Source organism: Delphinapterus leucas, chromosome 4 (assembly GCF_059928025.1).
Source record: "Delphinapterus leucas isolate spDelLeu-1000000601 "Yukka" chromosome 4, BTC_Dleu_Yukka2, whole genome shotgun sequence".
Taxonomy (NCBI): Eukaryota; Metazoa; Chordata; class Mammalia; order Artiodactyla; family Monodontidae; genus Delphinapterus; species Delphinapterus leucas.
The window spans coordinates 75,190,069-75,217,153 of NC_143132.1; the positions used below are offsets into that span (position 1 = coordinate 75,190,069).

The following is a 27,085-nucleotide window of genomic DNA, read 5'->3' on the forward strand; positions in this document are numbered from 1 at the left end:
GGTTTACAGCATCAGAGGAAAGAGAGGAGAGAGAAAGGAGATCCAACTGAAAATATGCTTAAAAGCACAGTGAACACACATTTCTAAGTTACATTTAAATCTTATCATGAATGATCTCCAAATAGAGTGGCAGCATCACTAAACTTAACGGTCATTGTTTCCCCAGGTAGGTGATTGTGTTGAGGAGTAGTGGAAAGAAACTCTTAACATTGTAATTACTTTGCAGAACACTTAAGGTGACATTATCTCATTTGAGCACAAGTACCCTGTAAGGCACATGTTTCTAATTGTTTTGTAGAAGAGGAAATTGGGATTCCCTAGAGGTGAAATGATTTACCTAAGTTCACATAGTTGAAAACTAGCAGAGTGGTGACTCAAACTTATGTCTTAGCTTCTTAAGCCTGTGACCTTTTCAATATGTCTAAGGGTTACTTTCAACAACTGTTATTGAAATGTTAATCTACCACAGAGTTCTTTATTAGAAAATATTAATGAAAATGACCATAGTGAAGATGAAAACTTTTCCAAAGAATTAAGACAAGAGATTTATTATAGCATGATCTAAACTGGCATAAAATTCAGGAGATTCCATCACTGAAAGTGCTATAGAAACTCAGTAAAATCCTATCTTCTTGACATTATAGCCCTATGATCTGGACCCGGGATTTCAGTCTTAGAACACACACACACACACACACACACACACACACACACTCACACACACACACAAAATAACACCAGAAAGTAAAATAATGGTAGAGTAACAATGTCATTCATAATCAGGAGCCCTCTGGGTCTTCACACTAAATATCTAGTTTTTGAAATTTAAAAAACAATGCTGTGAAACTTCATTGTAGGAGATGGAAACCAAAAATTACCTTTAATTAAGCAAATCTATTGTTTTTGGCTAGTTATCTTCCCCTAAAACCACATCTCAAGTCTTTACTCAATTCATGACAAACATTAACTAGCCTATTATTAAAAATAGAACTATTTCAGCATGTTACTCTCAGGGTAAATACCTATAAGCTGTCTTTTGAAAGTTTTTCATGTCCACAAATAATCTCATAATTTATATTGCCCTACTGTTTTAGAAATCAGTACACTTATGCACACTCTCAATCCTTCTTAATCATATTATTATAAAACAAATCTGAATCTGAATAAAGCAAGATATATAAGTATGGATCACATTGGTCATAATTTTATCATCTTCCTCCAGTAACTTCACATTAATAATTTTTTTTAAAAAACCTTACATCTAAAAGAGGTAAATCTGATCCAAAACATGAAGTATTTTATAAATCTGAGGTGACTCTTATGAGTATTTGGAACCAAATAAGTCTGTCCATTCCTTGCTCCTAATGTTTTAGTTCCATGTGCCAAGGTAGCAAAATGAGTCCTTCCTGGAACTTTTTAAAATTATATCAGCTGACAGCTGTATGCAATCAATCTGATTCAACCAGCCAAAACTAGATTTCTTTCTCAACCAACCCCTGAATCTAAAGTTTGTGTGTCTTGGAACAGAATGCGTTTTTATGTGGGAAAAAAATAGAGTAAATCTTTTATTTGGTTACCAGACCCAAAATCTACGCAGAGCTCTCTGCCTCATAACATTCATGCTGACCTGTGGGGTCCTTCTCCTGTTATTCTACTGGAAGCCGCAGTGGAGGGTATGGGCCAACTGTATCCCATGCTCCTTGCAAGAAGCAGACACTATTTTGCTAAGGACAACGGTGCGTGTCCTTCTGTGTTGCATCTATTGCACAGCCTGTGATGGCCAGCATTCCAGAGTGGATCCTCCTCTATTTAAGTTTCCCTGTCCACAAATAGGAGATGGCAAAACTATCTCTGCCGTCTATTTGCTATGTCTTATTTTGACTCAGGAATGAAGGGCATTCCCTCCACATCAGCCTGGAGAAATTTCTACCATGTCAGGCTCGTTGTGAGAACCCTTAGCCATTACATGAGCAGTGGCTGTCCGTGTTATAACTCTTAAAAACATAACATGGGAATGATTGTTCAGTTTTTCAGAAATATGTATTTTGAGGAAATTATACATTTTAAACATCAAGGTGTGATTTTAAGATGGCTGGAAACTATTTTCTAGATATAAAGTTTCTTGCAAAGTGTATCTTTCTCTTTATTCCCTAGCACAGTGGTTCTTAAATTTTAGTCCAAATCAGAATTACCTGGAGGGATCTTTAAAACAGAGACTGCTGAATATTGGATCCAGTAGGTTTGGGGTGAGGCTGAGAACCTGCATTTCTAGCAGGTTCCAAGATAATGCTGATGCTGTTATCTGCAGCTCAAACTTTGGGAACCACTGGTCTAGCACTTGGTAGGTATTTGGTTGATTGAGTGCTTTATTGAACAACATTGGAGAATTTATGGGCTGGATTGTCTTCTCTAGGATGAATTTCAAAGATATATGAGGAAGAAGGTAATCTGCCTCTACTTATCCACACTGAAGTTTCCTGTAAGGAAGAACCCAGAAGAACCCCTGGTGGCTGACTACGACTCTGTCATAAACCAAGCCATACTGAAGCCAGAATTAAAAGTAAGTGATTTTAAGAGTACAATGTTATGGCATGTTTTTGTTACAAGAAAATAATGTATTTATTGGATGAAAGTTCTGAAAATCACACTGCTGGGCTGGGAATTACAGCTACGTATCAAGGAAAGTGAGAGCTGCATGTAATAGACAACCCTCACCTCCCCTGATGGGCTTTACTTTGTGAATGACAACTTTTCTATTACATTTGTAACTGCATTTGCAGTGTATCCAAGTGCAGAAAATCAGGTATGTTTGGAACCACTTGGAGAAGAGGTTTCAGAAAGTTGGGTAAGTCCGAATTTTCCTCAGCACTCATCAGGATCTACGGGAAGAACACTGATTTGTTAAGTACCATGAACTGAAGTACGGTTCCTGTCCTGACCACTCCCTAGGTTGCTGGAAGATAGCAACACCTGCTACAACATCCATCATACGTTTGGACTGGGTCTGACCGGTGGAGAACAAGAGGTCAGGTGGGGTTTGTGGTACTGCTGGAGTAAACTCTGCCAGCAGAAATGGAGATACCACATCGCTTATGATCAGTGAATTGTTGGCATAATGTTTCATCAGCTTCATATAACCCCAGCTCATTTACTGGCATCAGAGAGATGTCGTAAATTATTCTCATCTTAGGCACACTAATTAAAAAGAAAAGACTGAAAGAACAGTACAAGCAAATAACATTTGATCTTTTCTCTCAGGATTATAGAACAGTATTCTCTGTGTTGTCTTTTCTTTCCTCAAAAATTCTTGAGTCATTTCATAAACATCAGTATCTTAATACTCCAAATCCTCTGAGAGACAGAAAGACAATATGATGATTGCATTTTACTATGGAGAACCAGCCCTGGAGAGAAGGATCTTGTTTGCTCAGTTAATTGTGTCATTCACCACTGTTATTTACAGAACCTAGAACAGTGCCTGATTCATGGTAGAAGCTCAATAGATATGTGTGGAAGGAATGAATAAGTAAATGCATTCATTGATCTGTGAACTAAACTCTAATACGTCAGGCATTTCGCAAGGCACAAGGGATCTAAGGATAAATAAGACTTAGTCATCGTCTCAGAGACATTAACTGACTGGAAGGAAAGAGAGACAAAGAATAGTGGTACAATTATGAGAATGAGATCTATGGATGCCAATAGATTAGAAACTCATAGTATAATAGTAGCACAGGAAATTCTTAGGCTCCTTGTTAACTCACAGTGACCTAGAGTCCCTGCTTCCCTCATCTGTAGTTTGAAATGGCGAATCCTGGTGACTGAAAGTAAACCATTGCAAGCCTTCCCAGGAATCTTAATAATCACCTTCATTTCTTGCCCAGTTTTAGGGACAAGAAGAAGGATCTGCCTGACCATCTTCACAGTTAGTCAGAAACAAAAATTCTCAAGCTAAGAAGCAATCTCGTACTTAAAATACAGGTTCTTGGGTTCTCCTCCATAATTCTGATTTAGTAGGTAGAAGCTGGGGTAGTGGTAAGAAAAGAAACTGCATTTTTAGCAAGCACCCCCATAATTTGTATTCACACCAAGCCTGCGAGCTACTGATCTGTTATTGTTTTCAAGTCTTCCCTCTGTCTGAACGCTATGCAAAATGAACCAGGCATCTAGATTATGACAATATTACAAAGTGCCTTAGAGATGGTATCATTATATAAGATTTCAGATACAATACTTAAAACACTGAAATACAAGAAGTTTTCAAAGTCATTAAAAACATATTGCTTTAATAGCGTTAAGCACAGGACATTTAAAGGATTGATCTATTTAGGAAATCTAGTTGATAAATATAGATATACTCTGCCTAAGAAACCATTTCCACAGGAAAGATTTCCCATCCGTGTAGCTACCTCATGTTTGTCCTTATTTATCAAGTGCCAATCTTTGGTAAACATCATACATAATTAAATTTAAATCTGGTCCACACAGTAAAGAACTTGACAATCTAATAAGCAAGACACAGAATATAGTTTCCCAAATATGAAGACTAGAGGAGACAATCTACTTAGAATCATAGAGCCACATTTTATTTTGTGGGTTTTTCTCTTTGGAGAGTAAAGAAAGCAAGTAGAATATGGAGCATTCCCCCGCTCCCCCACCAGTTTTCCCTTTTGTATTTTAGTGTAAGACTAAATGCTTTTTTCAAAAATTTATTGTGATTGACTGGTTGGTTGAATGACAGCTTATCAATTTCCTAAATCAATTCGAGCTTGCTTGCATGAAAAGCAAGGACCCAGTAAAAGAAATAAAGGAAGAGGGATACACAGAAATCTCTGATCATAAAAAGCCACAAAATCTAAATACAACTTCCTCTTTCAGGCTTCATAGCAGCAAGGCAAAGAGAGAAAAGTGCACAGATGTTCATAGTCTCACTTTCCTGTAGCAAAAAGCAAATCAAGACATCAGCTGTGATCATTTTACTCTGGAGAGAAATTGCCAAGGGCATCAGGAAGAAAGCAGGAAAATTATTCCAGGAGGTTCCCTGCCCCTACCTTCATTCATTCATGAACCGAACACAGCTTCGCATCTTAGTGCCCGTCCCAGACAGGTCCATAGACACTTGGGGTAATTCTCTTACCGCAGGGACACAGGGCCCTATGGAAAATACACACTTACCTCATCCCTCATTCATCCAAGCTGTCTTCCTATTAGGACAGTTTTTAAGTTGAGTGACCCTTCATCTTTTCACTTAGCCCACCTTTATTTAGCTTATTTACCTTTGCTTCCTTTATTGAGCCTCCTGAAGGAGAACTTTCTGGCAGTAGAGATCCAGGCACGTCCTAATCAGGGGTTAGCTCCAGACCAATTGCCTTGTTGGTAACCCAGAACTCTAGAAGAAAAAAATTTTGGTGGCTAAGGTTTGCTAATGTCTCTAATGGGAATACTCCAACCATGGCTGATTTCAGTGTGACATTGCTGAATGTGGAGCTGTGAAAGTGGTACTCATAATTGGCTTGGTGATTCTGCAGGACCAAACTTAATTCTCAACACTTGTCACACCACTGAGAAAAAAAGACATGCCTGTTAGTACCAAAGGAAAGAAATCTGAGTGACAGCAGCAAAAGAGGGTGGATTTGCCATCAACGCTTCAGCTCCAAGCTGGTGGAAGCTGTTCCAGGAGAAGAGAGAGAAAAAAGAAGCAGAGTAAGGCGGGGGAGAGAGAAAGGATTTAGGGCTGCTACGAAACCCTTTTCTCTTACTCCTCAGGTCTTGTGGGAAGCAAACGTCAGAAAAGAAATTGTGCCTATAGACCATGACCTTTTCCCCTTGGAAAGCTCCATCTTTAGAATACAGCCCACATATAGATACTCACCCATCAGATCAGTTCTTTGAGAAAAAGAGCAAGGAAGGTTTGGTTGGAGTAGAAGAGACAGGCTTTACTCATTCTTCTGGAATCCAATGAGATTGTCTCAAATCTTAGCATTTGGTTAGAAGTCAATAATTTATGTAAAAATATAACCCATGGTACTATGGCTCTGAATCCACTCAAAGTATAAAATCACTTAACTCTAAGGCCTTGTTTCAGAGCAAAACCTTATGGCAGCGCGAGTAAGTCTAAGTCCTGGGTCTCTCTGGATATCCTGGGATTTCTCCATCCCCACCTCCCCCCAGATGCCCTCCTGGTCCTCTGCTTTCTGGATCTTCATGCCTGGGAATGCTCCAGGCACTTTCCCCAAAAACCTGATGAGAAGCACCTCACTTAGCTCACATATAGGGCATGAAAACCTGCAAGAACTTGAGGTTATCTGAAAATGTGCTTTAGGAAATGAAAGAAATAGACAGATCACAGATAAGAACTAATGTGAAAAAAGAAAATCACTTTTGTCATTTGTAAAACGGGTCCTCTCTGTACAAATTATAAAGTATAGAAGCAGGTTCAAGTACTGCTAAAATAGGGATTCTTTCCCCTGAAAGCAGTTTCTCAAAACATGCCTATCTTGTTATTATTATTAGTTTTTAATGGGAAGGCTCTAAGACCAACATACGTGTTATATTCTACAACCATACCCAAATCCCAGAAATTGGGTACCGTTTCTATGCATCTGTGAATTTCTTAGCTCTCGCTTCCTTTAGAAAGTGGGTATGTTAGGGGAGTGAGGGATTAGCTAGCAAAATCACCTGGGAACTTTTTTCAAACTCTAATAAACCCGCTCCCTAAAAATTCCACAGTTCATGGAAATGGGTCATGCCAGAATCCTCAGGCTTAGTATTAACTGTTTGGAAAACTACAGGCCTCCCTTCCTGCCAAGGACTCTATTGGTGGCTTATCAGAATGGAAGCCGAGCAGTCACACGCAGTTTGAAGATGCTCACCGGTGATTCTGACATGCTCCTCCTGCCTCTTTGAGGACCCCCAGCCTAGTCTTCACCATGTGGAGCCTAAAGGGCCTAGCAGAAAACATATTCTCAACAATTATTTGGTGAATAAATTGATAAATGGATGAATGAATGAACAAATCATCAAATTGAAAAGAGATAGAGACCATCGCCAAAGAAAATATTCCTAGTCATTCATGCTTGGTTTTTCAGAAATACCTTCCAGCAGGTTTACTAATGTCTCATGGTTGCAAGAAACCCCAGTTCTCCTTCAAGCACAGCTCATAGCCAGTGCAGAAATGCCCTTCATAACTTCCCCTGTTAAGAAATCTCTTTGGAGAGGGACCTTCTACGTCCGAAGCAATTATTCCCCTAATGAATGGTTCTGAATATTAGGCTAGTCTACTTAATTTCATTCTGACTATTTAGTTTTGTGAGGCCTCCTGGAATAATTCTAGGGCTTCTTTTCCCCCTGCCAGCTCGTCAGATTTCTAAAGTCAGGGCATGTCATCTCCTTTGTTCCTTGGAACTTTGCTCATGTGACCCAGCTTCAAACCTCATATTCCTTCCGGTTGCTCAGCCATTGGTCGCTGTCCCTGAAAACTCTGCTTGGCTTGTGCTGAGATCGAGATGAGTACACAATTCCCTAAACATGCAATACTTTTTGGCAAGAGACAGTGGAATAGATGAAGCAGCAAGGGGCATGCCCGTCTATGATTCAAACATGGCTGTCAACTGAGGAAAGAACGCACAACCTAAAAGTTGAGAATTATGTTTATTTGGCGGACATTCTGAGGACTTCAAGCCAGTGAGACAGGACTCTCAGGTCTCATGGAGGTCCATCCATGTTGCTGCAAATGGCATTATTTCATTCTTTTTTAATGGCTGAGTAATATTCCATTGTGTACATGTACCACATCTTTTGGACTATTGTGATGATCAAATGAGAGAATCTTTTGCAAGAACTTTGTAAATTGTAAATTGCTATGCAAACACGAAGGCTTCTTTTTCTAAATTTTTATTTTATATTGGAGTATAGTTTATGTACAATGTTGTGTTAGTTTCAGGCATACAGCAAAGTGATTTAGTTATACATATATCTATTCTTTTTCAGATTCTGTTCCCATATAGGTTATTACAGAGTATTGAGTAGAGTTCCCTGTGCTGTACAGTGGATCCTCACTGATTTTCTATTTTATATATAATAGTGTGCATATGTTAATAGTGTGCATATGCTAATCCCAACCTCTTAATTTATCCCTCCCTGAGGTCTTCTTATTGTAATGTACATATGTGTGGATTTACAAGTTGTTAGCCGTGAGGACCATATACCATCTTCCACTTCATTGGCTCATTCCTTCATGTATTCATTGAGTTCATATGCTAAGGACCTGTCCTAGGTGTTGGAGATACCAAGGTAAGATAGACATGATCTCCAACATCAAGGGCAGTCTAGAATGCCTGAGAATTCTGGGAATATCTTCATATCTGTGTCTTAGAATATAATCAAATTATTTTTTTAAAAAAACTCAAAATGCCTTTCTAATTTCATTTTGATTCTTAAGTTGTACTGTACTTAAGATATATTTTAACCAGAAAAACAACTTTGTCCATCTTGTACTAACTTTCATTTAAAAATGTATTAGTATTTTGAAATTGGCACGCTAATTTTTGATTGAAGACACAAATTCCCTGAAGGGTAGAGAAGGGACTCCTGCTTAGTGTGGTCTGTACTCACTTATTAGTATGAGCATGTAGCTGTGATGCTAACAAATGATCGATCTCCTACAGAAGATTAGTGTGGGGGTCAAATGCCATTGAGGTCGAAATCCAACCCACGTGGAAGCTGCTTGTTAAACAGGTAACTGTTTTCATTTATTTTTGAAAATAAACTCCTGTTTTTTCCTTTTTTCTTTCTAGTACTCAAAGAAATCGATGTAGACAAAAGTCTGTGTTTTGTGCAACTTTTTTTTGTTATCCCCAGTGACTTTAGTTTATGCCTTTCCTGTCTATTGAGGTTTTCTTTTTTATTATTATTTCAATAAATATATATATTTTATACCAGTAATTCTAACTGGTCCTTTTCAGTAACCACTTGTTTTAAATTCAAATCCCTTCCCAGTGTGAGGGACAGATTCCCGTTTCATACTCTCCTGTTTGTTCGTTTTGTTGTTTTCAGTGTTTTATGGTGGTTGTGATGGGTGGGGGGAGTGGGAAGGGTTGTTATTATTTCATGATCTCTTTGAGGATTGAAAAAGGATTATTTTGGTCTTTTTCGTACTGTTCTATCACTCTATTATATCCATTTTCTTGAGAGTGACTTCTTCCTTGGTTGGTGTTTTTGTTTGTTTGTTTTAGAATATTTTCTCTGTATGCTTCGAAGTTATTGCTTTCGGTAAGCTCAGCTTGGGTGGGACTTTCCCTTCTCCCATTTCTCTTCCTCTCTGTGCTCACTCTCCCTTTTTGGTGGTTCTTATTAGTCCCCATGTGTCCCCAGTTCAGAACTAGGGCCTGTGTTGGAGGTTTGTGCTCTGTCCCTTGGGGATCTGTTCGATGCAGTCCCCGAGCCAGCTTGGGGCTTGGCCAAGTTCACAGCTGCATCACCAAGTTGTCTCTCCTATTCCTCCCTCTGCTGGTGAACCCTTGCTGGTTGTGACTTTTCTCAGCCTCTGCTCTGGGGCAAGCCTGGTTTTGTCCCCTGCCACTTGTGGGACACTTATTCCTCCTAGCATTGAGCTCCTAGTCATTGATCTCCAGTCCTTGTATGAAAACCAACAGACTGATCAATCAGTCCCCCCTCAGTGCTGCATGTTTCTAGTCTATTTCTAATCCACAAAGATGGTCATTTGGGTTTTTAACGTGACCATTTTTTAAAATAAATTTTTTATTAGACTTTTTTTAGAGCAGTCTTAGGTTCACAGCAAAATTGATTGGAAGGCACTGAGATTTCCCCCATACCCCATGCTTCCACATATGCACAATCTCTCTTACTATTAAAAAAGCAGGATGCTTTTAAAACATCTTATTCAAGTACATTTTCAAATTACCAAAGACTCTTTCAAGTGTCAATTTAGTCTATTTTGAAAAGAGTGTTAATATTTTCTGGCACTTATGAATTAGGCCTTTAGTAGAAACAAAAAAGTAAAACTATGTCTTCACATTTGGTTTCAAAAGAATATTGAATAAGGGAACTAAATTAAATGGTGTTGTTTCTTCTACAAGAAGTATTTAACCAATTTTCTACTGAGTTTATACAAACTCAAAATCATATTATCTCAAATGTGTAATATACAATTAAAGCATTTTATGCCAAGCAGACAGAAGAGCTATAATTTGTAAGAAAACATGTTGCAACGGAAATTATAAAAACGTTAAGGAACACAAGCTTCTTTAATGTACAAAATATATCCAAGAGTTTAAGAAACTTTTAAGATGTGTCCTATTAACTTATTAACCAGATGTCAGTTCATTTTTAGGACTAAGGTAGAAGTTTATTTAATATATTAGAGAATTATAGAAAGTAGAGGTAAGAAAAAGCGGCAGTGGTTTTAGGTACTATTTCATCTAATTCATAATAATTATAAAGAGCACCTCACCGAGAAAAGAATCCTTGCTTTGCTCAGATGGACTCTTTATTCAAGCTGTGTGTAGGTCATGTGACCTTCTCTAGCTCCCTGGGGTTTGCCCTCTCTGCTATTATTATTAATAGTGAAGTCAGCAAGACCAAAATGGGGACAGCTGAAGGAATTTAAAAAGTTGAAGATGTTATTAACAGACCAAAAATACCTGCATGGATGACCATCTTTGGGGCTGGTGACAAATTCTGCCCATGATTTTCACTGCATCTTTGGATAAGACGTTTCCCTTCCCTGGGTAAGACCTTCCCTCTTTGTTCAAGGGAAGGTCCATGCTGACTCGACTGACTCTCAGAGGATCTTACTAAGACCTGTGACATGACAGTATGTTATTGGTAAATGAATGACCTGGATAAAAGTGGAATCTTTAATTTTCATTGTACAACTTGACTACATTGGCAGGATGTGATTGCATGAAAAAGAAACCTGCAATAAAAAGGGGGAAGGGTAAACTGTGACAAAGCGAGAGAGAGGCATGGACATATATACGTAAGGTAGATAGCTAGTGGGAAGCAGCTGCATAGCACAGGGAGATCAGCTCGGTGCTTTGTGACCGCCTGGAGGGGTGGGATAGGGAGGGTGGGAGAGAGGGAGACGCAAGCGGGAAGAGATATGGGAACATATGTATATATATAACTGATTCATTTTGTTGTGAAGCAGAAACTAACACACCATTGTAAAGCAATTATACTCCAATAAAGATGTTAAAAAAAAAAAAGTTCAAAATTGAAGTTTATTTTTAAAAGAGTCTGAATCATGTGTCTTCTCCATTGTGGGTACATCTGTTTAAAAAGGTAAATTGTTAGATTTTGTTATTGGTCAAATATTTTTGAAAATTCAAAATAAATAAGAATGATCGATTTGTGGGCATGGCTCTGAGTGCTTAAAATAAATTTGCTTCTACTATATCACATTTTATGTGCTTGACATTGTCTCTACTGCAATTAATGGAGTTCTAAGTGAATTCTATTGTTGTAAAAATGGAAGAAAAATATCTATAAAGAAATGACATCATCTTGACTGCCACTATGGTCCATGCAAGTGACCCAGATGCTCTTTTCATACCTTCATAGGTTTTAAATCTATGCTACGTGTTTCAAGCCTTTACCCTCACTCTGTGGCTGTCTCAGGGTTACATCGAATACCCAGTGGCCATCACCATCTGTTCTCTCCATTGTCTTAAGCGTGTACGATTTGCGACAGGTAAGAACAGAAATCGTAGCTGGATTCTATTTAGCTTCTAGCTGCACAAGAAGCCAAACCTATGGCTTTTCCACTGAGAGCAAAGAGTTGCTTTGTTAAACGTAAGTCATAACAAGAGAAAAAGCAAGGGCTTACTAAATATGGGACCTCAGGAGGAGGGCTTCAAGAATACCAGGTAGATTTAAACATCTTTGCAAACTCTGATTATCAACTGATGGCTGCACTGAATACAGTGTTTAGAAGGACTCTGAGGCTGTGTCTGAGCATAGTGGGAAAGAAAACAGTGATGGATTAATGATGACAGCATAGTACCTGTCCGTCTCTCTTACCATCGCTGTTCATCTTATAGCCATTTAAAATCCTCCTTTTAAAGAAAAAATCAGTCTTATAAATGGTATAGCAACACATTCAGAAGTGGAATCTAGCTGAGTATTACTTACCACAGCCTTTCTGAATCTCATTTTCCCACAGCATCTTTCTAGAAAATGTTCTACTACTTTGCTTAAGATGCATCAGGCTAGGGCTTCCCTGGTGGCGCAGTGGTTGAGAATCTGCCTGCCAATGCAAGGGACACAGGTTCGAGCCCTAGTCTGGGAAGATCCCACATGCCGCGGAGCAACTAGGCCCATGAGCCACAACTACTGAGCCTGAATGTCTGCAGCCTGTGCTCCGCAACAAAAAAGGCCGCGACAGTGAGAGGCCCGCGCACCGCGATGAAGAGCGGCCCCCGCTTGCCACAACTAGAGAAAGCCCTCGCACAGAAACGAAGACCCAACACAGCAAAAATTAATTAATTAATTAATAAACTCCTACCCCCAACATCTTCTTTAAAAAAAAAAAAAAAAGATGCATCAGGCGAAATTATGAGGCGATATCCAAAGGGTGTCTCACTGTATTTGTTGTATATTTTTGAAAACTTGACTGTGAAATTGGCTTTTTAGACACAGGAAACAATGGTACTTGTATCCTCCTGTCAACTCTATTGAACTGTTGAAATCACCTAGTTTTCTCAAACTTCATCCTTCATCTAGAGAAGAGGAAACTAAGATTTCCAGGGGAAACAAACAAGGGAGCTTGTTCAGGTCATAAAGTGGGTTTGTGACAGAGTCAGGGCTTCTGGCTCCTCATAAGTGAAATTCTATTGCACGTGCAATATTTCCTTAGCAGAAAGCACTTTCCAAAGTAGCACATAGCTGGGGAAGAAAGTCAAACCTACGTGTGAGAGGAGAGATGAATTCTAGCTATCAGCAGAGTAAAGTCTGGGCCCATGTCAGTAAGGCAGATGTGGAGGCTTTTAAACAAGCCCAACTGAAAGAGATCTTTTATTTTTACTCTATTTCAGTCACTCAGCAAATATTAGATCTAAGATTGGCTTTTTCTCTGGTTTTAGATGCTACAAATTTTGAGCTATGAAGTGTTTGATGAGAAATGAAAGAAACGCAATATATATTTAAAGAGTTAGAAAACAGGACCTAAAAATGAAAAGTTAAGTCAACGGAGACACTTTGAGCTAGAGAGTGAGGACTAGAAGGGCTTTGTTTTATTTATTTATTTGTTTTGTTTTGTTGGCTTTTTCTTTTTTTTTTTTTTTTTTTTGCGGTACGCGGGCCTCTCACTGTTGTGGCCTCTCCCGTTGTGGAACACAGGCTCCGGACGCGCAGGCTCAGCAGCCATGGCTCACGGGCCCAGCCGCTCCGCGGCATGCGGGATCTTCCCGGACCGGGGCACGAACCCGCGTCCCCTGCATCGGCAGGCGGACTCCCAACCACTGCGCCACCAGGGAAGACCCCTTGGCTTTTTCTTTTTTAAAAAAAATTAATGCCTAGTGCGTTTCTTCATGAACAAATTTAAATCACAAAAATATTAACAGTGATCAGTAACCTGCCTCTGATGGTGACAATTCCTTTCTGTCTGGCTGCCAAGTCAGGGGGCAGAGTGACTGTCCTTCTGGTGAACTCTGAGCATTTGAACAAAAGAAGGAAAATAAACACCAGGACAATAAAAGATCTGGCACTTTCTGCTCGGCCACAATAGGAAAGAAATTATCGTGTCCCAAACGTTTACCTTTGTCATTTGATAGAGGTATGTAATGTGAAGCCCCCATATCAAATTTCTAGTTCCTGGGTTTTGAGAAATCTTTGTTTTAATAGAATATCTAATTTGATACCTACGAGCCACTCCTATGCTTTCTGGCTGATGTCAAACCTCAGTGAATACGGGTCTTCTCCCATGTGCTTCCCTCTATTGGGAATACATAGACACACAATCACCTGAGTATATCATCGCAAACCATCTCAGGGTTCTGAGGAAAAATACAGAATGCTCTGAGGACTTTGGCAGGGAGATCTTATCTAGTCAAGTTAAAATTCCCCGCTCACTACTCCTATTTGTGTTACTTGACACTATTTGTTACTTGACACTTTAATGGTCACCTTCCTTATTTGTAAGAGTGTGTGTGTTTGTGTTCAATGTTATAGTCAAGAAAAGTAAATGAAACAATGCATCTGAATTACTTGTGTTCCTGGTACCTAGTAGGCACTCATCAAATGTTACCTTTATTACCGTTATGGCTGTTGCTGTTTTTATTACTGTTCTTGGAGTGGGGAAAGTAGATTATGGAAAGATGGGAGGAGGCACAGAGATTGAAGGGAGGAGGGATAACTTGAACAAGAAAGTAGCACAGGAACATCCCAGGACAGGGCTTCTAACCACCACTGACTCATTTATTGTGTGGCTCTGGGATCTCTTTTCTCCTCCCTGGACTCACTTTCCTCAGCTGTAAATAGTGGAGGTTAAACTCTGTCTCTTTAGGTTCCACCTTTTTTAGGCTTCTATCATTTTGCCAGGGCCACCAATAAGGCATGAAAAAAGGGCTCTTGGAAACTTTAAAACACTAATAAGAAACTTTCTGGCCACTGGGAATGTGGGAGCACGTTTTGGAGACTGGAGTCAATTCCTACAGGACCCTATTAATTTTGGACTAACTAGCCACATAGACTACTCAGTCAGGATGTGGACAAATAATAGAAACCTGTTTAAACTCCCTTAATCACAAAAGGGATATGGATTATAAATATGCACCAGTAGCTCACAAAACCCAAGATCATGAAGTACAGATGGACTTTACTGGGGGCTGAACCCAGGAGCTTGGGTTACTCTTCCCAGTCTCCTATTCTCAGACAAGTATGGAACGAAATACACATATTCTGGGGGCAGTGCTCCACCACTACTCCTCTCCTCTGAAAACTGGGTGTACCCAGAGCCCAGAGCTGACAGCCCACAACTGGTTTGTTCCATGTGGCTTTCTCCTTCCACTGGCACAGCTAGTTGGAACAGGGGGCACCCGACCAGAGGAAGCCAATCCATCAACAGGCGTGATGGCAACATATCTTTTTGCCTGAGATCCTGGAATAAAGCCTTGAAGCTGCTGGTCATACTCTGTTAGGAAAATGATCTGAAAAATGATGTATAGCTAGGACCAGGGTGGCCACTTTTGATCCCTGTGTATGGACAAGCAAAGAAAAAAAAACTTCTGCAGAGAAAGAGAGGAAAAGAGTGAACCAAATACACAGTGAGACACAGAGGTGAGCAATACACTGTCCAGCAGAGACAGAGTCACCTGTTCCTCACAGCGTTTTCTGTTCCTGTTCAGGAAACTTCCTTGGGACACTTGGCTGTACTTCCCACCCTTCGGTTCCTTCCTAAGACATCCCTGCATCCTCATATATTCTCATCCTCTGCTTAAAGCAGCCTAGCAAGTTTCTGTTACTTGCAGTCAATTTGTCCCAAGGAAATGTGGTGCTACTGTTTGATACATTATGCTCCCCTAGCATGTTTCCACCTATGTCCCCTGACTTAGATATTGTCTCTGTCCTACACAGTATCCATCTGTATCTTTATGACAAATTTCAGTGTCTCTTTTAAAATTCCTTTACAATGCCCATGTCTTCACTTGGAACTCAGGTATCTTTCTTTAAGGAAACCCCAAATAAATTTAGAAATTCCAGTGGAGGAGTAGGGGAAGTGTTGTAGCAAAAGTTAGGTTTGATTCTATAGGCCAGAGGGCAATGTTCCAGTGAGAAAATTACTTGAGATTCCTGAGTTCCTAAACTCTTACCTTAAATCAAAGTATCTACAGAATAAGAGGAATTTACACTTTTTAACAGTTTCATAACAGGTGATTGTTATGCATTCTAAAGGCTTAATGAACAGCTGTTGTTACAGAGGTACACACCAAAGGCAAATTCAAGCACCAAGATCCCAAATCTATCTATTTATTTATTTATTCATGTCATCACCAGCTGAACGTATTTTTCACTCTTTTTACTCTATCAGATGCACAGAAGTACAAGTTTATATGGAGATTTATTTAGATATTTATTAATTTGTTTTATCAAAACAGAATTGTCCTATGTGTGTTTATCTGGAACTTGCATTTTTCACCTTACAATATATATAATGGCCATCCACCATTATAAACAAATAATTCTAAATCATGTTTAAAAATAATGATGTGATATTCCATAGTATACCATAATTTATTCAAATATTCTTCTCTTTATGGAAAATAAGGGGTTTCTTCTCCAATTTTTGCCACCACAAATATGTTGAATTAAACATAACTACAGTGTAGGGTAGCCTTACATATTAGTGTTTGCAACCCTTTTTTCAGCAAAACAATCAAAACCAGGCTGCTGAATCAAAAGATATGTATGTTTTGAATATTAATAAATACTGTAATATTATTTTCCCCAAATGAAATAATTCATTCTCCTATCAGCAACATATGAGAATATTCATTTTCCCAGATCCTCACCAGCATTAGGTGTTATAGCTCGACATTTAAAAATTTCAATCTAATACTTTTTTTTTAATTGCATCTCATTGATGTTTTAATTTACATTTCCCTGACTGCTAGTGAGATTAGACACACACTTTCCTTTGTCTAAAAGAGATGTGCATTTTTTATTTACTGTCTGTTTATATCCATCATATAGGTGAAAAAGTTTTATTTTTTAGTCTTTTTTCTCTTGACCTTGACTTTTGCTAGATTTATAAAATATGCCTAGTTAAATATGTTTCTTTCTCTTTATGGCTTCTGGGTTTCTTGTTTTGCTTATAAAGTTTTCCTCTTCCAAAACTGGATATTCTTTTTTTTCTATTTGTAATTTTCTTAATATTTATTTTAAAGTCCTTAATGGAATTTAAACATGCAGATTCTACACCTTAAAGAATCCCTGAATGCCTTTACTCAAAATAATGACTGGCACGAGAATTTCAGACTTGATGGCAATATTGCAAAAGACTTCTTTGAAATGATGACACTAATTCCATTAGCAGTTAGCATTTGTTAATAAAACCTTAGCTGACCCAACCTGCAAGGCATCTTGTAACACTATGCAAAATGGGCCCGTTTCCTGAAACTGTATCTTTGCAGTTTAAACCACAAGTCCTCAACAATTAATATCTGTTTAGCACTACAATTTGCAATGGACTCTGACATTTATAATGAATGTGCTTGTATGAGGCTTGGCAAGCTGTGAAATGATACACATATGATATATCCTCCCATCACCTGAGAGGGAGGGACAGGGCCAATCAGGGATGTAAAGTGACCTGCTCACACTCACCCAGGAACGGCAGCTGCAGACCTTAGTCCCAGGTTTCCTGACTCCAAGTCAAGTCGCTGTGCCATTGAGCAAAATCTCAAAGTAACCTGTGAGCTTCCTGTGGCAGTAGATGAGGTTTCAATAATTTTATAACGAAAAGCAGATTTGGGGAGGAGGGCTGGCAGGATGGGAAGAAAGAGCATCTACTGCCGTCTCCAAATCATGCTAAATAAATACATGCTTTTGAGAATTGCAGGAGGGGAAGTGTTGGCAGAAGTGGGATAAGACATCTTATCCCACTTATCATGCATCTACTCTAGCCCCAATTCGTGTCGCACAGAGAGGTTAACCTTGCCTAAGCCAAGAAGCACCCCGTTGCAGTGCAGTCCCTTTCTACCACGTTTGGTGCAGGTATGAGTGCAAACCTTGGCACTCAGTTGCATTTCCATGGAACTGTACTGGCTCCACGGGCGGCTGCTGGCAATAGCACGGAGAGTATCTGGCCTCATTCAGGACTGAGCTGGGCTCAAGAGACACCTGAGTTAATGCCCTCATTACTCATCTCTGGAGGAAATCCAGCCAGAGCAAACACAAGGACACACAGCAACAGATGCCAAATAATAACAGTATGCAAATTAGCCTTGGAAACGGATCCTGGTCCCACCGAACAGGGACTGGAGAAAGCAGAGGGGGCCTAATGAAAATCAGGCAGCGAGCTTCGAAATCATGGCAAGCATCACAGAGCTGGCTTTCTCCTAGCTGGTTGGTTGTCATAGAAACCTGTGTTTGTAGAGTTTCTGAGTACATTAGCTCAAAGAGGATGCTTATATTATCCTACTGTAGTGTTGCTGGGAGAAATAGAATAATTCAGTTCAATTAAATAAATATTTGCTGAGGATCTACTACGTGATACACCACAGGGGATACAGATAAATACATAGTCTCATCCTTGAACCTCCTGACTTAGAGGGGAGACCTGACAAGAAAACCGATAGCTCTAATGGAGTGGGATCTATACACTAATACAGGTGGAAACACAGTGAGCAGGACAATTAACTCTTGCTGGGGGTGTTAAGGACTTATGGAGAGGAGATGACATTTGAGCAGGACTTTATGTGAAGGATTAGAAAGAGTTGGCTAGTAGAAAACAGGGGTAAACATCCCAGGGAATAGCTCGAGTGAAGGCACAGAAGCATGGCAGTTTGTGCAGAATGCTAAGCCTGATAAACAAATCCAGCTTTATGCCATCATGAGTTTTGAGAATTACAGTCAAGCACTATTAACTCATACTTCACCACTTCCAAATGTGTTATCATCCTTTTAAGCTAAGTTGAAATTGTATGACATTGACTAAGAGAGTTTGCTAAGCAAGAAGATAACTTAAAGAAATTTGTAAGGAAGGATGTTTATCTTCTTAAAGGGCAAAAGCTGCTTTCAAGCACTTTCAGAGAACATATTCATCGACAGAAAAGGCTTTAGACTCAGATGAACCTGGTTTTATTTTGACTTTAATACTTAGTAAGAAAATGATTGTGGGCAAGTTACTTTAACATTTTCAAGCCCCTGTTTTTTTGTTTTTGTTTTGCTATATGTACTTTGGAGGTAATATAGCATTTTCATCATAGGATTATCTTGAGGATTAAAAAAAAAAATCAAGGCATCCATTCCAAGGGCCTAAAATAGCACCTGGCACATGGTGACTGAATAAAGTTCTAAACTGTTTAAAAATAATAATTTGAGTCATTTGTTATGCTCTGGGTATTTCTTCTATGAAGCCTTGGGGCTTTTGAATAAATCTCTGATATGCAAAATAAATCATGTCATTTTAGAGCTTGAAGGGAAGTTGAGAATAATCCAGTTCAATGTTGTCTGTTTACAAAGGAAACGGCTAACGTATGAGGTGAAATGTCTTATGTATGGGTATCTGGCTAGTTAGTGGGTAAGCCTGACCCACCACACAGGAATCCTGACTGAATCCAGTGCTGTTGCTACCAAACCGCTTTCTCACTGTCACCCACCATTTAAATGAATGCCCCAACAGGTGAGCCTCAAGGAGTCAAGTTAGGGCAATGAATATGTGCCCAATATCACTTCTTCCACTCAACTGGTCCAAATAATTGAAGTTTAGCTTTTCATCCAAAACTGAAGTAAATAATAAATAGTTCTATATAAATATTAACACTGAACTCATTGTGTTCTCTCGAGAGGAAAGATGCATAACTGTGTGGAATGCTTGTCTAAGCCTGATGAGATTTATAACATTAGACATCATCAACAAAACAGATAAAAATAATTTAACATCTAAAAAGAAGTTTTACATTTGAATTATGTTAAGCTGTGTCTAACCATGTTGACAGTATTCAGACCTCTTCTACTTAGAGTTATCTGAGTAACTGACATCCATACAGAGAGGGGCAGTGCTTTCCAGGGTTGCCTCGGCTGGTCCAGCTTTGTACTCCCTCTGTCTCGTGGCGCCCCTGATAGTCAGTTTAGAGAACTCTGTGGACCACATCCCTTCTCACCTCTGTTTTCCTGTCCCCTAAGTCATTCTAGCAGATGCTCCCTCCACTTCTCCAGGGTGCTTCCATTTCCTCTGCTTTGTCAGGGTCCTATCTCAGTGAATTCCACCTCAAGTGAATTTTTCCAGCTGATGTACTCAGACAACTGTTTTGTTTTGTTTTTTAACAACAACTTTCTTATTAATCATCGACACTCACTGAGCTCTTACTATAGTAATGAATACTATCCAAAGGGTTAAGTAAAATAAGATAAGCCTTAAGTAACTTAAAACAAACGTATAAAATAGATACTGCTGGGGCTTCCCTGGTGGCGCAGTGGTTGGGAGTCCGCCTGCCGATGCAGGGGACACGGGTTCGTGCCCCGGTCCGGGAAGATCCCACATGCCATGGAGCGGCTGGGCCCGTGAGCCATGGCCGCTGAGCCTGTGCGTCTGGAGCCTGTACTCTGCAATGGAAGAGGACACAGCGGTAAGAGGCCCGCGTACCGCAAAAAAAAAAAAAAAAAAGATACTGCTATTATCTCCACCTTTGGATGAGGAAAAGGGAGTTATACAGGCTAAATAACTCATAAGTGGTAGCACCAGGATTCCAAACGGAGCAGCATGACTCCAGTCTGCAGAATTATCCAATGTGAAAACCCACCAGTTCATAAAGGAGGCAATGGTTGTTCCACTTACGATCAAAATACAACCTAAATATTCACAGGCTCTTACAATGGAAAGCCACTTCCAGTTCATACTCAGCTTTGCTTTCTACGGACAGGGTAACAGAGGCACAGAGAACGGGAGTGGTCTCGTTGCTTTTCTTCAGTCTAATCATGCATCCTCAAGAAAGGAAGTCTCGGTTCCTTGGCTTGAGTCCATGTGGCAGTGACTGTGCATCATCTTTCTTGGGATTGAAATAGCATTAAACTAATGAGCATATTTGCTGCTGTAAGTAGGGAGTTGAGTGAAGTAAGCGTTGAGGCGGGGGAACAGGAGCATGGAAAGTAGACTTGAGTCTTTCCCCAGAGTCAGTTTGGCTGTGACAGTAGGTTCAGCATTTACTGTATTCAGATCAGGTGGTTTTCCAGATATGGAAATATTAGATATTTAAACACTGACTTTGAATTTGTAGCAAAGTTAAGCTGCACAACCTTGTGGAGGATCACAACAAAGTCCAGGTTACAATCATTGTAAAAGGCAAAGGTAAGTGATGGGCTCTGCCGTCGCCAGCATCCTGGTATTCAGAGTGGAGTCAGTCTCATTTGTTTTATTGGTCAAGGAGAAAAAGTTTTTTCTCATTAAACTGAGGACTGGAGCTAAGGTGAGGTAAACAAGGCATCATAGATGCAAACTTTAAGGAGGCAAGGTCATGAGAATGCTGGCCTGTACCTGCGGGAGCCTGAGGGAGCCCCTCGTTGAATTCTGTACCCTACGTACCTGGCATGCCTCACCCTGGTCCCAGCCCTGATTGAACCATTTCTGTCCAATGTCTGATTTATTTCAAATTCCTTCTGTCCTCCATGTTTCACTTACTGGAATGTTACTGGGTAAGACTTCTTAAGGCTTTGTGATTTCCCCTACTAACGATCCCAAACAGACCTTGCATCATATATTTCAATCTGTTATCTGGAACCCAGGCCTGCATAAGGCTTATAGATGGCTGGCTGGACATTTGGCATTGGCTCTGAGTTAGCCTGGGCTGGGGTGGCCATGACTCTCAGCAAGGAGTAGCTGCAGTCCTGGGCAGCAGAAGTTGTCTGGAGTGTTTACATAGGCCCCAATCCAAGAACAGATTGTGCTACAGGGTGTGGGGGGAATGGGGAGGACGGTCAGGAACCCAACCACAGAGAGTAAGAAGCAGCAAAGGGGCATTCCTTCATTGATCAATGCCACCGAGTGCCTTCGGTGGGCAGAGCGCTGTCTCAGGCACTAAGATCAAGATGGGACACTTGTTGCTGAGCAAATCCTTCGCCATGGCCCGGGTATCAATTCCCTAATCCTGGTTCTCTGGGAATCCGCAGTGGAGTGGAAACGGGCTGGAGCAGGTGAGCATGCAAGGGTAGTTCTTGGCCAACAAGTTGATAAGAGTTCTCAGTTGTTTTAATTGTTAAGTATAAACAGGAAAAGTTCAGCTAGTCATGTAAACTTTGCCATTGTATAGGTTTGCAGGAGCTAGAGTCCCGTCTCTTGGTTCCCGGAGATATTCTTATGCTTCCAGGAAAACTTTCATTGCCATGCGATGCTGCTCTGATTGATGGAAGCTGTGTGGTGCATGAAGGCATGCTCACGGGTAGGCAGTTGTCACGAAGCTTCCTCTTTCCTTCCAACAGTCAGGCCAGATGAGCAAAGCAGTTCAGTGTACACTTACCTGCTTTATACCAAGGCTAAGGTATTGAGAGATAGATGAGGAAGACACACCCAGACTATTCATGCAGATGGAAACCATATATGCAAACAGGAAATGTTTAAGGATATAGGAATCAAACCACAAGACACACGAAGCTAGAAGAAAAGACTTCTACAACATGGGATCAATGAACTGCCTGATGGGTGCGATGAATAGGGTGCTCTGAGTTCAGAGGAGTGTCAGAACATCATACTGTTTGATGCACAGTCTCTGCATAAATATACGGATAATTTATACTCCTGTACAAACAAAACACAGCCTAAAACCATCACCTCACAATTGGCAGGAAATAGAGATTTTATCTAGCCCTGTACTCTGTAGATGGAAAACCAAGCCCCAGCTTTCAGTGGGAAGGAGATTGAGTTGAACATTCCAGAAAGGCAATAAAATAGTTCTGTTCTCTAGAATCATGTTTCCAGTTGATCTCACTGAGCAGAAAACTGGTTTTCTAGTTATGGTTTGAACTATCCTTGTCCTCATTTATACTTTGTACAGTCCATTTGAATTTGGGTAATTAGTAAGGCACTATTTATAAAATATTCTTCAGGCGAAAAAGAAAATACGCAGGGCATCTTAATGAGAGAGGGAGAAACTATATGGCACCACAGAAATAGAAAGTATTGGCCTACTGTGCTTGCAGATTATTGCATTTTTCTGTTTCCAAACGGTGTAAAGACAGGAAAAAAAAAAACCCACACACGCACAAAACTTTTTTAACATCACCTGAACATAAAGAGAGGCATTCTCTATTCCTAAATTGTTCAACACAAGTAGATTTCACATGAAAAAATGGGTCTGCTTAAATTAAAATTGAGACAGGAAAATGTAGTAAACATAAATATGTTCGGTATAATTACAAAATACCCCTTTAATGTGTTAAAATCTAACTGCCTTGTAATGGCAGTGATGAGAATTTGCATACTGATCATACCTTTCATCCAGAATGTTGCCATCGTACCCTAAGTATAAACCTCAAACCCGAGAAAACTGTGCTCTTCACTCAGAGGCAGCAATTGTCTCGTATTCCCAGCAGGCTGCCAACCAAGAACAGCATCCCTCACGGCGACACAGAGCATGGCAGTGAGAAAACAGGGGAGGACACACAGCAGGGTTTACTCCCCTGGGTCTGCTGACCTGGGCGACCGTTCTTGTCCTGATTCTCATGAAAACTCAAAGTGTCTCAGAGAAGTAGGAACGGCAAAAATACCGCCTTTTAACAGATGTGCAAAGTTGACCTAAAATGACCTCAAATGGTCAGTGGTTTTTCTGAGGGTCTATTTCAGGAAACATAAGGTCACCAGCATTTATATATATGTCACCTAAGTACTGATCAAGTCAATTTTAGAAACAGACACATAAAATGGAAATACATCTATTTCTTTCTCTTCAACTTCTTGAAATAGGTCTAAGTGCCAACATGCTCTGAATACTTTCTTACACATCCTGCCTAGATCCTCTCACTCACGTATGTATTTGTGGAAAGGATCCTGATTGAGCAATCAAGTTAGGGTTAGATTCCTGAAACTACAACTGTATTTCTGGGCATGTGTCCACAAATGTGACTCAGGTAGTTCCCTATGTGCAAAAATAGTCCTTTGCATATACAGAAGTCTTTATTTATGTAGGAAGAATAGCAAATACTCCTAACATCTCTATAGCAATTTATATTTTTAGAAGCAACTTTTATACCTCACTTCATTGTAACATAAAACAAATCAGACTAGGAACTACTATAATACCCCATTTACAGATAAGGAAACTGAGGTGAAAAGAGACCAGGGTTGCTCAGTTAGTGAGAGAAAAGTCAGAGTTGGAGGTGGCATTGGCTTTCAGACATGAGGGACCATAGGCGTGAGGACGATGATTTGAGGGTGGGTTCAGCCACTGCCTTTGTGTTTCATCACCTTTTCCTCTCTCCTGGTTATTCCCATTCATAGCACATACCCAGTGTGGGATTTTTCCTGCTCACCTTCATAACCTCATCCTATTGTCATGAGCTCGGCTGTGCAAGAAACATAACTTTATTTTACACTTCATTTTTATTTTGGCTCCAAATTTGGCCACCCTTGAAAGTATGCGGCTCGAAGTATCTGGTACAAGTCAGGCGTCCCCATCAATTAGCAGGACCTCCCGACTCTGGTCTGGCTACAGAAGTTGCATAAGGCACTGCGGAGGGGCATCTGGTCTGGGGCTCACTCCTCTTTCTGTTGCCTCACACCACGTGGACCTTGGGAAGCATCCAGGGCCTATCTACCTGGAAAAGGAGGCAGACCCAGGTGAAGTTGCTCTCGGTTTCTACACACTTCTAGAATGTTTCCATATCCTAGTTTCGTCTAGGCCCCTTCTCTCAAAGACACACGATATCTAAGTTTCCTTTAGATTTTCTTCCAACTCCCAGTCCAGGGTTTTGTTTGGTTTGGTTTGGTTTGGTTTGGTTTGGTTAGGAAAGTAGTAGAGGAAAGGCATGGTGGACAGAAAAGCTTTGTTCTCACCCTCAGGTGGTCGCTAAAATCCATTATCAAATTTATGAATGACTTTTGAAACTCAAAAGCTAGTCCTCTGTCCTTTATTCCTGCCTCCCGAGACAGTGATCCCCTTCAAGATTTAGCTCCTCACGGAGGGGTCAAGAGGCATAAGGGAATACCTTATTGCCTTACTGAGGGGCAATCTTCTCTTGGTAGCAATAGCTAATTTTTCTTAGTTCTCGTATGTATATGTACGAGGCACTTTGCTAGCATTTTACATATGCTATTTCATTCAAGCTACAACTCTATAAAGTGGGAGAATCTGAGGTCCAGAGAGGGTAATTTATTTGCCTAAGGTCACACAGCTTAAAAGTGGTGGAGCTGAGATTTGAATTCATTTGTTTATTCATTCATTCATTCAGTCGACAAATGTTTATTAGCCCCTACTATGGAGCAGACACTCTACTAGGTGCTGGGGATACAACTGTGAACAAGGCAGATTTCTGCCCACATGGAGTTGACACGCTAGTGGGAGAACAGAAAACAGGAAAGTAGGTAAATTTCCAACAGCTATAAGTTCTATGAAGAAATAAAACACCTAAACCCAGGCATATTGTCCCCAGAGCCTATGCTTGAAACTACTGCTCCTCATTCTCTTGGGGAAAATTATGGGGGAGAGGGTAGCATTCACTCTGCCACAATCCCTCCCTTCTCCCTCTACTCATTAGAGTTAATGATCTATTTGAATAGTATGTACAGAAGTATGTAGTGATCTGAGTTGGACACACAGGAATTTCCCTAAGTGGTTATTTCACATTTATATCCTGTCAGACAAGCTTATAATCAGTGGATAGATCAGATCTTTTCCTCTCTTCCTTTTTCCCTTTCTTCCTCTCTCTCACTCACTTCTTTTTTTTTTTTTTTTTTTTTTTTTGCGGTACACGGGCCTCTCACTCTTGTGGCCTCTCCCGTTGCGGAGCACAGGCTCCGGACGCGCAGGCTCAGCGGCCATGGCTCACGGGCCCAGTTGCTCTGCGTCATGTGGGATCTTCCCGGACCGGGGCACGAACCCGTGTCCCCTGCATCGGCAGGTGGACTCTCAACCACTGCGCCACCAGGGAAGCCCGGTAAGCCTTTTTAATAGCATAGTTTTCTCAAGGAGCTTAACCTAACTCAAAAGGGTTTCCTCTAAGTCCCGTTGCTCTGAATCAATGTCATCCAATAGAGTTTTTAGGATGATGAAAATATTCTCTATATCTACACTGTCCAACTTGGTAGTCCTTAACTATGCGTTCATTGAGCACTTGACGTGTGCTTGGTGTAACTGAGAAAATGAATTTTCAGTTTTATTTCTTTTTAATTAATTTAAATTTAAATAGCCACATGTGATTAGTGGAAATTGTATTGAAAGGTGCAGCTATCAAAAGCTGCAAAGTTCACGGCTCCTTTCACCACTTGGATGGGAGAAAGAGGTTACTGCATGTGTGGCATTTGTGATATCCAAGGCCAAATAGCTTCAGAGAAAATACATGTTTCTCAAGCCTGATAGGATGGGGAAGATTCAGTCAATCAGATCAGAAAGCAGGAAGAATATACTAATTTGAGTAAGCAAAATGCAAAGGAAGAAAAAGCACACAGGGTTTCTGGAACAAGAAAGCAATTTAAAGCTAAGTCTAGCAAGTAAGATTAGATCAGACTGCAGGGGCTCTCGGATGCCATGCCTAGAAGTTTAGACTATTTGCGAGTGTTGAAGTATGTGAGTGTGTACATCGTCCAGGGAATGCCCAACATACCACACAGTCAATGAGTTGCCCTGTGTTCTTGTTAGGTTCTGAGATGAAATTAAATGTCTCCTTTTACAGAGCTGTGTACTGAATGGATCTCCACTTCCCTCTGTAAGCTTCACGATGTCTGGTTTCATTTGGATGTCTCTCTGAATAGTTGTAATGGCTGTAGAGGAAAGGGTTGTGATAAATGACCTCTGAGGTCCTTTCTGGTGCTGAGATTCTGATTCTGTTATGAGCCGTGCGGTCTTTTCTGTAAGATATGCTGGGGTCTTAGCACTGTGGGCTTATAGGGGAGACTAAAACATTGTGAATAAAAGGATCCAAACACAGGTATGAAACTGGGGTTGGGTGGCCTCCTGACAATGCTCAGCGATGGCATAGAAATGTTTGTGTGTTGAGTTGGGGAGAGGCAAAGACAGTCACAAGAATTTCTAGGCAATGTTCATGCTCAAACTTGAGCTCTGCACAGTCATTTCAATCTGAAATTAGCTCCCAGGGAGCATTTCTAGGGGAAGGGAGGGCAGAGGAGGCCAGGGAACGTTGGCAACGGGAGAATGGAGCTTGGAAAGAGGGAGGCAGAATGTCGAAGCCAGTGGGGCTG

At 40.4% G+C, this 27,085-nt stretch overlaps 1 protein-coding gene across 1 annotated transcript in view; it reads left to right on the top strand.

The window, feature by feature from the left end:
• Nucleotides 1–1,408: 1,408 nt before the first annotated feature.
• Nucleotides 1,409–27,085, top strand: part of LOC111181686 (putative cation-transporting ATPase 13A5) — an 87,089-nt gene continuing 61,412 nt past the window's right edge. Inside the window, 10 exon segments of the mRNA XM_089909907.1 lie at nt 1,409–1,736; nt 2,414–2,560; nt 2,781–2,845; nt 2,950–3,030; nt 8,667–8,736; nt 11,584–11,669; nt 11,671–11,713; nt 19,376–19,382; nt 20,963–21,028; nt 21,987–22,159. Coding sequence (XP_089766033.1) covers nt 1,539–1,736; nt 2,414–2,560; nt 2,781–2,845; nt 2,950–3,030; nt 8,667–8,736; nt 11,584–11,669; nt 11,671–11,713; nt 19,376–19,382; nt 20,963–21,028; nt 21,987–22,159 — 936 coding nt within the window. The 5' untranslated portion in view covers nt 1,409–1,538.